Here is a 14,155-nt window from a genome sequence, read left to right on the forward strand (position 1 = left end):
AGCAGCAATAGAGCTAACAGGAGACTGAATATTGTACTTACATTCATCAGGTGTCCAGAAACACGACTTCAAATGAATGCTGCATTGCTACGTATCTGCTGGATATGCAAATGGGAAACTATTTGCTAACACGTTAGCCACATCAACTTAAAAGGTGATAATATGTCAGTGTTGTGTTTACGGCTTGTATTGCTGCCCCCAAGTGGCCAAAATAAGCTATTAACATTGGTTTAAAGAAAGTTCATACAAAAAAATTAATTAAAATTTAAAATTTTATTTTGTGTTTTCTCTTTTCTCTTTTAAGTGTCTAAAGTAAACTATATTGAACCCACCCTCACTAAACAACAACAACTCCAACCCACGTGGCAACGTCCGGGTCTGAAAAGTGAAGCCAATGCAGAAATGGTATACAACCTGCATTCTTTCTTATGGCCAGCAGGGACAACTCCATCCATCATCAACCGCTTCTCCTGCGTACAGGGTCACGGGGGGCTGGAGCCACTCTTGAGGCATTGGGCAAAAGGCAGGGTACACCCTGGACAGGTCACCAGTCCATCGCAGGGCCGCACATAGACAAACAACCACTCACACCTAACCTAATCACAATTAACCTAGTCATCATGTCTTTGGAGGGTGGGAGGAAGCCGGAGCACCCGGAGAGAACCCACACAAACACGAGGAGAACATGCAAACTCCACACAGAAAGGCCAGGGTTTGAACCCACAACCCTCTTGCTGTGAGGAGACAGTGCTAACCACTGCACCACCATGACAGGGACAACTCCATTGTCTCCAACAGACAAAATTACCTTACTTCCCACTTGATTTATAATCTCAGGAAACACTTTCCTAATGAGTGTATGGCCTCAATCGCCAGTATCAAGTCTTCTTCAGTACAGCATGATGTTCATTTTGTATACAATGGTCTCATTTAGGTGAAAATAGACAATAAAGCATAGTATGCTTTAGGACGTGGCTGTGTTGTGACTGACAAGTCCCTACAGCTCAGTAAACTCGAGGCTTCAAATCTGTAGTCCACAAACCACCATACCAACCCACTTGATTTTCCTGAGAGACCCCCGTTTAAGAATTTCCCCTCTGGGATCAATGAAGTATTTCTGATTCTGATTTGTGATTCTGATTTCTCATTGCCCTCTCTCGGGTTTCTCCTGGGTCATGGTTGATGTTAGTCAAGCAGGAAGCTTCTGCTCAGCGATCTGATACCAACGCAGAAGTCCCTTACACCTGCATTCTATCGAACGGCGACTCCTCTGGTTGCAAAAAGAAGTCCGGTTCCATTAGAAATAATGGGAAAATGACCCTATTTCTCACCTGAATAATTACCTCAGTAAACACTTTCCTAATGAGTTTATGGTCTCAGTCGCTAGTTTCAAGTCTTCTTCAATACAAAATGATGTTGATTTAGTAAATAATGGTCCCATTTATTTTAAAATTGCCCATAAAGCAGAGTATGCTTCAGGACAGGATTATCTATGATTGACAAGTTGTTACCATGGCGACCTGTCAATCAGGCTAAAGTGACTCATACCCACAGCACTGTGTAAATTGAACCAGCACCATTGAAAAAGAAGAAGTTGGATGTTCACTTTCTCTGGTGAGTAGATTTAGTTTTAAATACACATGCTTATTCTCTCGCTGCACTTTCTAGCAGCAAATATTTATTGACATGCAGTTGTTTGCATGATCAGTTGTTGAGATTTCCAGTTTACGCATTTTTTCACTTTTAAATCTGCATCTGCCCCCACAAACCTATATGGTCTGGCTCTACAGGATTTACACTGATCAACACCTGTAACGTTACTTATCCTCCATCCTACGGGTTTTAACCTCACCCCACATGACTGAAACAATGCTTTCCTGGACCACAATATCAATACATTTCCCTGTTTACTGTAAATCACATTATGCAAGCACAAACCTCAAACTTCACCTCTAATCCAGTTCTATGAATCAGATTCTTCAATTATTCACACACAAAAACACATCCAGTAAATATGCTACTTCACCGTCGCCACGTAAAGGCAGCCCTCTTTCACTTAAAACTTAAAGCCACAACCTGCTTCAGCTCCTCCTTTTTCTCTCCCTCCAGCTGTTGCACTAGTTCAGTTTCACAGTCCCGCTCCCAGTGACAAATGAGCGCAGAAGCGATGATTATATATAATAACAGTGCTCTGTGCTTTTCTCACGCACATGGTCGCCGTGGTTCCAGTCAGAAAAAACACCAACAAATATATTTTGTTAGTTGCATAAAGCATAGGCCTACAGCTAAAGCAAAAAATATCACCTGTGGATGGTGAATGGGTGATCCACTCTGTAAACTTTTCCCCATTTGGGACTCGACAAGACAGCAGATCATTAGTGAGGGAGCCCACCATACCGCCCAAACCATATCACAGGCTGAGGCTGGATATTTCCACTATCGGCGCGAGCATCTTCGTTGATTGCCCCGCGCAACACCGGGTCAGACAGCTGATAAATCCACCGTGCGCTGCTGCTGCTGCTGCTGCTGCTACAGCTAGCTTCAGGATGTGCTGCGCTCACAGACCGCATGGTTGCGCTGCTAGCCTGGGCTTGATGTTACGGTGCGCTGCTAACACGAGCCTCCTCCGGCCCCTGGTTAGCTTGCTCATCATCTTCGATCTTCTATAACTTCTTCACCCTGATTCTCAACCTGGCTCCTTTTGAAGAGATGGCGCATGTCTCAGTGAAGGTGCCTCCCTCTTCTGTTCTTCTCTGTTTCGTCTGTGTTTACTACAATCTTCTCTCACTCATTTTAACTACTACAACTTCTCCCACAGTCCGCTCGATTCAGTGCTGGGTTATTTGATGACCAGGCGGGTTGTTACGTGCTTTCCACACTTACGGTTGATCAATAATATAATTCCGTTTAGATAAAAAAAAAAAAATATCAACGTGCTTTTTATTGGTTATACATAAAAAGTCTTCTCCTTTCTTGGGCCCTAAGTGCGCATGGGCTCCTGGGCCCGTGCCCAGAATGCCCATTGGATAAACTGGCTATGCGGCACGGTGACAACATCCACTTCTTTCACACAGTCTATGCTCCAACCATGACTCTGAAAGGCCATCACTATGGTGATAACACAAGTGTCCAGCACACACTCTATGCACAGAATTACAGACTGTACGCATGTATGTCTCAGAATGAACATATCTTAAATGTAACATCATGTATAGCTAAAGTTGATGTTTGATGGTTTGCCTTAAGATTTAAAACAGAGGATCATATTTTCCTTGTTTAATTTTATATGACCTCATCTTGCATGTAAACAATCATTTATTAATTTAACCTGCCTGCTAATGCCCATACTGTGAAACTGTTGTAACATGGGTAGTTTTCCCATTTTTTTGAGCAATAATAGTTTCCAGAATATTATAAATTGAGAATATTTGTTGCTTTCATAATCTGGACTCTTGACCTCATCTCTCATCACAGTTTTCGAATAAAGCACATCAACATCATCCTAAAATTGAACCTTGCATTCACACCACCACTACCACACTTTCTCTTACCACTCAAATGTTGGTAAGTGGGTGGGGTGACATCATCCTATAGCAACCAGATGGATGATGTCACCACAGTGTCTTTTCTACCACCAAGAGTTTTTATCTATCAAACAGCTTTTTTTGCAGCCATTGCTGCATTGTAATGTTGACACAGCAGTTTAACTCCAGGTTAAAACTGGATGCCAGCTCTGCTTTGTGAAACAGAATTAGGAGAAAAACAGTTTCCCAGAGCGATGCTCACAACTCTCCTGTTACTTTATAGCTAACATCCCAGCAAAAAGCATGTCTTAGTGAAATAGAAAGTACCTGACCAGGGCTCCAGAACACTTTGTTTGTTTCCTATTTGCAGAGCCAGGGCTGAGTACAAACACAGGATTTTTTTCAGCGCACACACAGAACAGACATCTGGCGGACAGTGAGAAGATATTCGCTGAATTTGACATAAAGACGTGTAGTGGATTACAATGACGTACCCCACCTTTAAATAGTGTCAGATTTCACAGCTGAAACTGTGAAAGACACAGCTATAAGTGAGTGTGTGTTTGTGTGTGTGTGTGTGTAGGTGGTAGAGGTGAGAGGAAAAGCCACTTTGTTCCAATACATAATTAAACTGTCGCTTAACATATGAAGTCTTAGCTAGGCACACTGACTTGCTATTTGTATGCACAGCTGTCTAATACCAGGCTTTGTTTCTGCATCATGTGTTGTGCTTTAAACCAAAAATAGTACCACTGACATACCGCATCATCATTGATACTGCAAACTTGTTATAGCAAACAGATGCTTATTCGCACACCCAGCTGTTGTGGAGCAATATAACATTCATTCGGAGTCGTGTTTCAGGCCACCTGGCTGGGTCTTTAGCTGCTAAATGCCCCACTATGTTCACCAGCCAGTCTCTAACTGGGTCTACCTGCTGTTTGGCGCTGAGCAGGTGATGTACAGTCAGATTTCAGAGGTAGTTAGTTGAAAATAGCTGCCTGCTGTGACCAAAAATTATGCTATGAGTGAACCAAATCAGTGAAGTTGCAGACTAGACTGATAAACAATGAGCTGAAACGCCATACAGACCAGGGCAGCTGCAGATTCAGGTGATAATTGTCCATAGGTTCATCACTATGAGCAACCCCTTTCACAATGTTGCTTTTTTTTTATGTTGTCATTTAATATATTGTTTAAAGATGAATCTTCTGCAAAAGAAGATTGTGTTTTCTGTTTTGCAGTGTATGAGTTTTTTGTTTTATGCATATATTCTAGCAGACAATGACTGCAGTATGAGTGAAATAAAAGCACAGCTGTCTCTCCGGATATATTTACGTCTCACAGAACCCATTTTCCAAACTTGATCAGTTCCCCTTATCTTTTGTTCTATCTTTCTCCTTTTCTCTCTCCCATCAGTCCAGGTTTGTTTTAGTCCCTCATCTCATTCTCAATAACTTTCTCCCGGGCATCCATTGGCACGGAGACTCCTTGGGAGACGTGATGTTTCCATCTTTATTACTTTATTCCGCCTCTCCCCAAAACTTAATAAGGTATTCAGTCATTAGATGGATTCCCAGGGAGTGATGTGTGCCCAGACAGTCATGAGAGACCCTTCTCCTTTCCTTCATCTGTCTCTCCCTCCCTCCGTCTCTCCATTCATCCCTCCCTCCTGTGTGTCTAATAGTTTACCTGCTCATATGAGGTTTTCCAGGAGGGTTGCTGATGTGGAGACTGAGCTGATACGCTTAGCTTTGGCTATGGCTCCTGCTTCAGTCACATCCTTTACCATCTATTATAACGCACACACAGATTTTAGGGGAATTATTTTAGCTGCTAACTGTTGACTTAAAAAGTCAGGCTCTTGCATAAAGTGTGATTTCAGCTAGTAACAGAGTTAACCATGATCACACTAGATGCATTTTATTTAAATTACATTAAGAGCATTACGTCATTTTCATTAGATAACTACGTAGTTAATGGTTGTTGTGTGTCCTTTTCTCTTTATGTCACCCGCTGAGGAAAGCTCAGAAACGGATGACAGCAGAGATCACAACAGATTAATTAATCTTATTTTGAAGTCGTGACGTCAGCAGACATTGTCACTGCTATGATTCCTCTAGTTAAACCAAAATTAATGTAAAAAGTTCATTCTTATATGACAATTATGAGATAATTCAATTGTGGAGGCATGAAAAAGCATGATTTCATTAGCTAATCATATAATTAAGTTGTGATGTTGGGATAATAGGAGTAATTAAACATTCGTGACCAGACTTCTGTGTACTTGTTTGAAAACACCACATGGACTGATGGAGGAAATATCTTCCATCTGCTGGACTGAACATGATAAAATAAAAATGTTCTCCGCTGTCACAACATGACATTTTATTCCACACATTTGCAGTGAAGGGAGAAGCATTTAGAACCTTTAAAAGTAGCAATACCGCGCTACAATTACCCAAATAAAAGCCCTGACTACAAAATCTTAGAGGAGTTTTTGACCACTAGTAGAGCTACGGAGCAGTTTTTATGACGTGCATGTGTTCCACTCATCTACAGGTGGCAGAAACGTGTCAAGAAAAGCAGCAATTCACCAGCAAAGGCAGTGAAGAAGAAGACTGCACGCAAGTAAACAATTCAGAAATTAAAAAGTTGGCGTTGGAAATGTTTAATTGAAAGAAAATGCATTCAACACATTTGCCATGCCCAATGGATACACACAATGTTAACGGACATTTCCAAACTCTCAAGTGCAGTAAAGTAAAAATGGTAAATTACCAGGAAAATGCACTCAAAGTATCAAAAGCAAAACTAATCATTATGCCGTCAGACTACCTTATATCACGTTAGGCAGTTTAATCTGTAGTAATGCATCATATATTACAAAATTGCTGCATGTTTTGTATGTAAGATTTTCACCTGTAAAGTAACTGAAGCAAATGTAATGGAGAAAAAAGTGCAACATCTGCCTCTGAAATACTTGACTTAATGTACTGACAGTAGTTACTTTGATGTGATGTGCTGTTAGTAAAGGAGAAGTCTGCAGGTTTTTACTGTGACGCTACATCTTCCGTGGTCTGCACTTACATGACTAACACATGTGTGACTAATAAAAGGAGCTTTGCACTTTACTGAGCAATTGAATCAAATGAAAAGGACAGATTATTTTACTGAATAGATTTTTTAAAAGCAATTATAATAAATGTTGTATAATTTCATTATTAGGATCGCCTTAGCTGCGACCATGGGAGATGCTAATCTTATTCGGTTACAGTACAGTGCACCACAATATGTAGATATAAATGTTTTCTGCTGTATTTTTCTGCATTCCTTTAGTTTGTTTGTAGTTTTAATTTTCGTTTTATCTTCCCTTTTCAAGTCTTTTATATTTCTCAATCTATCACTGTTCACTAAATCTTCTTCTTGTTTGCAATCTATTTTTATTTTCCTACTTTCCCCCCCTATAGTTCTTCTCTCTGTTGGTGGATTTTAGTGAAAGTGACAGCGAGCCCACCCACACACCCACTCTTCCAGATCACACACACACACACACACACAAATGAGTGTGCACATCCATACAATCACAGATCACAAATATATACATACAGTAGCCTACTGCACACAAAGCACACAGACATGCACTCACTCATGCTGACGCGTGTTCCAGATCACACACACACACACACACACGCACACAGTGAACATCTTCCACCCACTGCCTCCACGGTGCCTTCTCCCCCATTGTTCATTCTTCCAGACGACACTGATCAGAGAAAAACATCCATTTAATTCACGTTCTTCCCCCTACACTGCAGCTCTGACTGGCTATAAAGAGAAACACACAGACCCAAGATCCCGCAAACACAGTGAGAAACACCCACAGGGGCAACTGCAAAGCTCAGCCCACACAAAAACAATTTAATCAGGTGCACTCTGAGAACATGGCAATTTCCCCGTTTCATTTTCTACTTAATGGGAACACACAAATACAAACACAAGCTGTGGACGTTTAAAGCAAATCCCATGGTGACTCGTGTCACTGACTCAAAGTTTGCATTGATCTCACCACCAATGTATGTGAGGGAGCGTGAGGCGGCTTTATGGAGAAGAAGGGAAAGATTTGGTCTGGATTCAATTAGAGCCACAGAAAAAAAAGAAAAATGACTGCAGAAGTGAAGAGCAACAAAGGTTTGCAAAGGTGTGCGTAACGATCTGCGAGGATCTGGGGATGACTCACGCCTAGAGATGTGCCTGGAAATGAGAGTTAATGACCGCAGGAGCACATGTGACGTAGGTGAGAAAGGCATGGAGGTGAGGGAAAGGAGGAGGGAGGGATGATGGGAAGTGTTGGCATTGAGTGTGGGTTAATGAAAGATGGTTATTAAGGAGCAGAGGAAGGAGGAGACAGGAGAGGAGAGGTGTGAGGACATAAGACCGTGTGTGTGCAGTCTTCTTTGAGTGGTATTTGACTTTTAGCAGTTCTCAAATGGACATCGAAAGTCACAACAGGGACAAAAGAGATGAGACAGTGAGCGTGGGCACAATGAAAGAATTTACTCAAATAGAGTTCAAAGAAATGGGGTAAACAGACATAAAGATAAATGCAATAATGATTCATAACGACAAGTTTTTCTGCTGTGTTCGCTGAAACTGGTAGCATAGATCACCATAGAGTGAATGAGTGGACAGTATGTGCAAGTGCATATCTGTGTGCACACTCATGCACATTTAAGTAACTGGGACAACCCTGAATTCACTCCACCTGAGAGATGCAGATTATAACCACCGTTTTGAGCTGGAATCAGCAGCAGATGTACAGAGCTGCCGGCAGCACCAGCCACCATCCACTTGACACTGCAGAACTGTGATTTGTCAAACCTCTTAGTCTGAAACTGCTGCGTCAAGAGTCTCTTTTTTTGCCTCTTTGGTTGACATTGGGACTATGTATTCATATCTTACACTGCAGTGAAGCTGCACTGTAATCTCTATTCTGCTGTTTCATCTGTCTTACTCTATTTCATCTTATTTTTATCTTCTATTTAATTTAGTTTAAGTGTCTTTGTATATCGTCTATTTTTATTTTTTTGCCTTGTGTTTCTTATATATCTTGTCTTGATGCTTTTATGTCATATGTAAAGCTCTGAAATCACAAACTTTTCATACTTGGAGGGTTCCAGCCATTTAGGCCATTGATTGTGCTTAGGGGTTAAAGAAACTTCATCTGACTCTATGTAACATTTGCTGAGCAGCGGCCACTACAGCCATTAATGGCAATTATGGGATGCCAAATAGTTAAACGTAGTGGAACCATGGTAAAAAAAAATCTTTTAACGGACTCAGTAATTTCCAGCCCCTGTAAATCTACCGAATGTTTATCATCATCATCACCATAAGCTAACATTAACCACCACAGAGTGTAATGAACCAAGCAAGGGCCCATTTTTTGCTTATAGATTAAACTTTTTATTTGCAGGCAGAAGAATCCATCCATCCATCCATCTTCATCCGCTTATCCGGGATCGGGTCGCGGGGGAGGCAGAAGAATGTGTTATTTAAAAGATTACTCACTTTAAAGTCTGTGTAAAACAGAACAGAGTGAAATAGAATAATTTTCTGCAGGAATAACTGATGTACGTCACATTTTTTCCCGTCGATGCTAGTGGAACTTCACCTTCCTCAACTTTAAAGGACTTAATGAAAACCTTCACCTCTTCCTAGATGTCTTGGAAGATGTTGGGAATTACGACACATGCAAATCTTCTTCTAGGGAAACAGACTCATGTATCACATAACATCTCTCTGCCTCTCGCTGCGTTCCCCCTGCACTGCATACAGTAGAGACCATGTTTCGCCAGGGGCTCTACACAAATTACACACACTCACTTTACAGTATATGCACAGGAACATGAATTAATGCCCACTGGCACACACACACACGCTAGAATAATCCGTGCACGCATGAAGACGTTTACTCGTTGGCTCACGCACAGTTCAGAGCACTCACATATTATTCACATGTGCATATTCTTCTTGTAAAAAATAACACATTTGTTTTTATGTCTATTGATGGTATTCTATCTGTTGCTTGCCTTGAATTTCCTCCTGCTGCTTGAACACAGTGTTCTGAGTTGAATTTATGAAAATATTGAGAAACACTGTTCGTGTCCACCCACTCACATACGAAGAAACCTAACTTCATGCCCCCTCTCACCATCCCCCAGCAATCAAACACATGCACACACACACACACACATATAAATGCAACATGGTGTCATAAACCGTCAGAGAATGTAGCACCATAACCAGACATTGCAGCATCGTTGCAGCATAACTCGAAAGACAATTTGCGTGCCACCAGGCTTCCACAGGCTCTCTCACAGCATGCACATGTACACACATAAAATAATATAATGCAAATAAATAAATACACACACACAGAACAATATCTTCCTCAAGTTTAAGAAAATACAGAAAGGACAAAGAACCCTGGAATTAGATTTACACTTCACTTGACAGTGTGTGTGTGCATGCAGATCACAGGTCTCATACCAAACCTGCAACTCACACAGGCTTCCTACTCCAGCTGGAGAGTTCTCACACAAATCAGCATACACACACGCTCACTCACGCTCTTCCCATCAGTCATTTCAGTTAGCTGTTGTCAGCAGCCAACAGCAGCAGCAGTATGATCTCTGCCATGTTTCTGCTCCAGGGGGAATGAGTGTGAAAGCCTTACCTCGGCTCTCCTGCAGATCCTTTACAAGCTGGGGTGAACATCTCGTGGCCAGTGGATGGTGCAGCATTAGCAGTAGACCAGCTGCCAGAGCAGGAGAGGTTGAGTATGTGTGTGTGAGAGAGAGAGAGAAGGAGGGGAGAGTGAGAGAAGGGGGAGAGGGAGTGCATATAGGGGGAGGGTAGAGAGATAAAGCTCAGGGTAGGGCAGAATTATGAGATGAGAGACCGCGAGAAAATGTGTGTGTGTGTGTGTGTGTGTGTGTGTGTGTGTGTGTGTAAGAATGGGAGATGGTGTTACCATGGAGAGGGCTACGCCTAAACTCCTTTCAAGGCTTTGAAGACCAAGGGAGTAAAAGAGAGAAACAAGCTGAGACAGAAAGGCTGAAATAAGACACAATTATATGGGCAAAGACAGAAAAGAGACTAAAGGATCAAAGGTGCAAGATGGCCAAAAGACCATGACCCCGGCCAAGATGAGCTCTCAACTCATCAGCAGTATTGACAGCAGCATCGCGCTGGCCTTGACACAGGTCAGATATACATAAATAGTCCAGCTGTATTTAGCTGCAAACAAATACAACATTTTAAAATCTTAACTGCTATCTTAAAATGAAAGTGATCTGCCCTACCAAAGCAGAGAGCAGTAACTGAAGCAGTGACATACATTTACAAGTTCATAGTGTAGCCTAGCTTAACACAACAAATCACATCAAATGCTATAAAAAGCTGATATAGGAACTACTGTGATTCACTTAGTTACCTTTAGCGTACGTTTAGCTGTGTTTTGTTTTCTATATCATGATTGGATTTACTGTAGATATTGCCTCATTTAATTATGTGGAAAAAAGAACAGAGTTAACAAAATATATCACTTTATCAAAGTGTTATTTTTCAATTCCTGATTACTGACAGAGAAAAAGCAAATTTAGTTTTACATTTAGTTAAGGCTGTGATTGTATTAACGACTAGCTTTAACTTGACATAGCGCTCTTGCCTTAGCTGTCTAGTTAGCTACTTTTCTGTGACAGTAATGCTGCATTACAAACAGAATGGATTGCTAGCACCTTTAATTGACACTGACCCAGACATACCAGCTTTGCAGGTTATGCATTCTGCTTCACATGGTCCCAAAACGAGGACAGGTCCGGGGGAAAAAAAGGACGTATGGCTATTTTAATGATGCGACTACTCTCAAGACGAAATCACAAGAGGTTTTTCCTGTTCTTCCCATTACTTGAATCCCCCAAGCCCCAGCGTTCCACCCACTGTGGGTGTCCGTCTGCCTTCGGCCCCACTGTCCTCTTTTTTTGAAAACCAAAATATGGTCATCCGTTTGTTGACAGGTGAAAGCAGTATACATACAACATACTGTGTCTAGTTCCTTTTAAACTAGCTGAATGGACAGTATTAGTGTTAATATTGGATTTTATTTAGATGTAACTGCCAGCAAAGGTAGCTTTTTGCAGTCATTTGGCTGACACTTCTGTAGTTCTCTTCAGCAAGGGGAAGATATTGGCACTGTCAGAAATTTACAATATCTCTGACTAGGAATTACAACTTGGAAGACAGCATGTGATACCCAGAAATGAACAAACCTGAGCTTTCAGGATTTTTGGGGCTCCATTTTGTAGTAACTGCTAACTTTCTGTGCTGCTTTCACAGAAATGTTACATTTCTATTGCATAATCATTTTTATAACATCCATCAAAACGTTAGATTCTGGTCTCAACTCCATTCTGTAGTTGTAGTGTTTTTTGGCTTTGTAGAGCAGAGTGACTGTGACAATGAATAAAACCCTGCTCTCACCTCCCAGCAGTGTGCTAAAAGGGTTTAAAGTAAAGGTCACTGATTTTGATATTTGACACACATTTCAACTCACAGAGAAACAGGCGCATGCACTTTCACACACAATAACCAACAAACAAACACCATGGTATCATAGGTGTCAGTTATTCAATAAAGTAGATCCCCCATTGAAGTGCAAAGGCTATCAGATCAATCACGCCCACACGCGCACACACACAGCATGTAATTGAGGCCACTGTGCTCTCCCGATGGCCTCAAAAGAAAAAAGAAACATCAGCCACTCTAAACTATTTGTTATTGATCTGGTTTCCTGCCTGTGGCCCTAACAACACACATGGACACCCAACAGTCCTACGGAGAGTGAAACAGAGGGAGGGAAGGAAAGATAGCAGGTTTAATTAAATCTCTCCCCGCTAATGGATAGACCTAAGTTGACACAACCGAGCCCACAGCTGCATGCTCATGCAAAGCCGCCGTCTTTGCGTCTCACCCCTCCCACACACACACACACACACACACACAGCCAGATACACCCACTGATCAGAGCGCCCTTCTTTCATTTGTTGTGTTTGTTTTGTGTTTGTTTTGAGGATGTGACTTCTTTTCTCCTAATCTCCAGCCAGTTTAGTGATCGCGGATCCTTTTCAATTCTAATTGGTCCTGCTGGTTGGGGTTGCCTTGGAAACCAGTTTAGAAAGGGTTGGTTGGAGGTCTGCCAAAGGTTCGGATAAGATTGGCTCTAATGGGCTACTGTAATTGACACTGTACCACTGATGCAAATAGAGACACGCTAACACTAAAAATAGTGAAGAGGTTTGCTATTTATATTTTCCTAAACATGCCGTTTTAAGTAAACATAAATACAGCTCTAATGAACTGAACATGCTGCTTCGGGTCAAACTTTTTGGAATATGGAGTGTAAAACCTCACTTTGAGGATGACCGACATCCAAATAACCCATTACTTGTACAGTAAAGGGGAGGATCTATATGATCTAAATTGGAGGAGGTTGACGATGGTTTGTGACAGCTTGTATCACTGTTGCATGCTGTCTGCCATAGTAACAAGCCCCCCCAAAGCTTATTTCTGTCTCTGTGAGCTTGAGTAACAAGCAACGTGTCCGAGTCTTTGTCAGGGTGTGAGCTGATGGCACATGTTTTGTGCTCAGTGCAAGCCAGAGCTTATGGGTCCTATTATATCTAGACCCAATTCAATTCAGCTGGACCCAGCTCAATTCAACCCCCTCTGTAAACAAAGCAGCCCTGGATCCCTTTTCAGTGAGCCATGATTTTTCTTTTACTTACGCACACTCACACACATACTTAACATAAAAAATAACTATATACTGTATATATTGTTATTTATTTAAAGATTATCTTTTCAGGCTTTTTTGCCTTTATATAGATAGATAGGGGCAGCTGAAGAGAAAGGGAGAGAGTGGATGGCATGCTAAAAAGGCCCTCTGCCTGATGTAAGGACTCAGCCTTAGCACATGGTGGGTCTTCAATATGTTGAATGTTTCTGTCCAACCATACATCTCATTAAATGCTTTGTGCTGTTCCATGCTTTTATGTCCGTCGATTATCTGCAGTACCTCAGATGCAGTTAAACCAACCTGTGAGGGGGGGAGAATTTTTTTAAAACTCACCTGTTTAAATTACATTAAGCCTTAAAGTTCTGCATTATTAGGGGCGTGGCCGCTTTGATTGACAGGTGTATCTGGCCTCTGTCACTGCTAGCCTGCCGTCTGTTAGCCTCACTCAGCTACAATACACGGAGCTCTGAGGCTCAGCCTGTTGGAGCCGTTTAGACATTTCTACATGCAGACACTGGATGAATGGCAGACTGTGCGGTTTATTGGAGAGAGGACCTCCAGGACGTCCATGCTCCAGTTGGTGAGTGAAATTCCTGTATTTTATTTAAGTGTTAACAATATTTAACAGGTATTGCTGTCGGCATATAGCTTGTTAGTATAGCTCGTTACACTAATTAGCCAGGTACGAGCAGCCCCAAGCTGCTAACGATGCTAAGTTAACGGGAGTTAGTGTGTTCTAACCGCAGCTTTTAAGGAGTCAAAAAAAAGTCAG

At 41.7% G+C, this 14,155-nt stretch overlaps 1 protein-coding gene across 1 annotated transcript in view; it reads right to left on the minus strand.

Moving 5' to 3' along the window:
* The window catches only part of rap1gap2a (RAP1 GTPase activating protein 2a), an 86,121-nt gene extending 75,768 nt beyond the window's left edge, over window positions 1-10,353 (minus strand). Inside the window, exon 1 of the mRNA XM_038693318.1 lies at window positions 10,264-10,353. Within this exon, the coding sequence (XP_038549246.1) occupies window positions 10,264-10,304 (41 nt within the window). The 5' untranslated portion in view covers window positions 10,305-10,353. The remainder of the gene's footprint in view (window positions 1-10,263) is intronic.
* Window positions 10,354-14,155: the final 3,802 nt, after the last annotated feature.

This window comes from Micropterus salmoides, unplaced genomic scaffold (genome assembly GCF_014851395.1).
Source record: "Micropterus salmoides isolate LMB-PRFRI ecotype aquatic unplaced genomic scaffold, ASM1485139v1 Ms_hic_scaffold_3, whole genome shotgun sequence".
Lineage (NCBI taxonomy): Eukaryota > Metazoa > Chordata > Actinopteri > Centrarchiformes > Centrarchidae > Micropterus > Micropterus salmoides.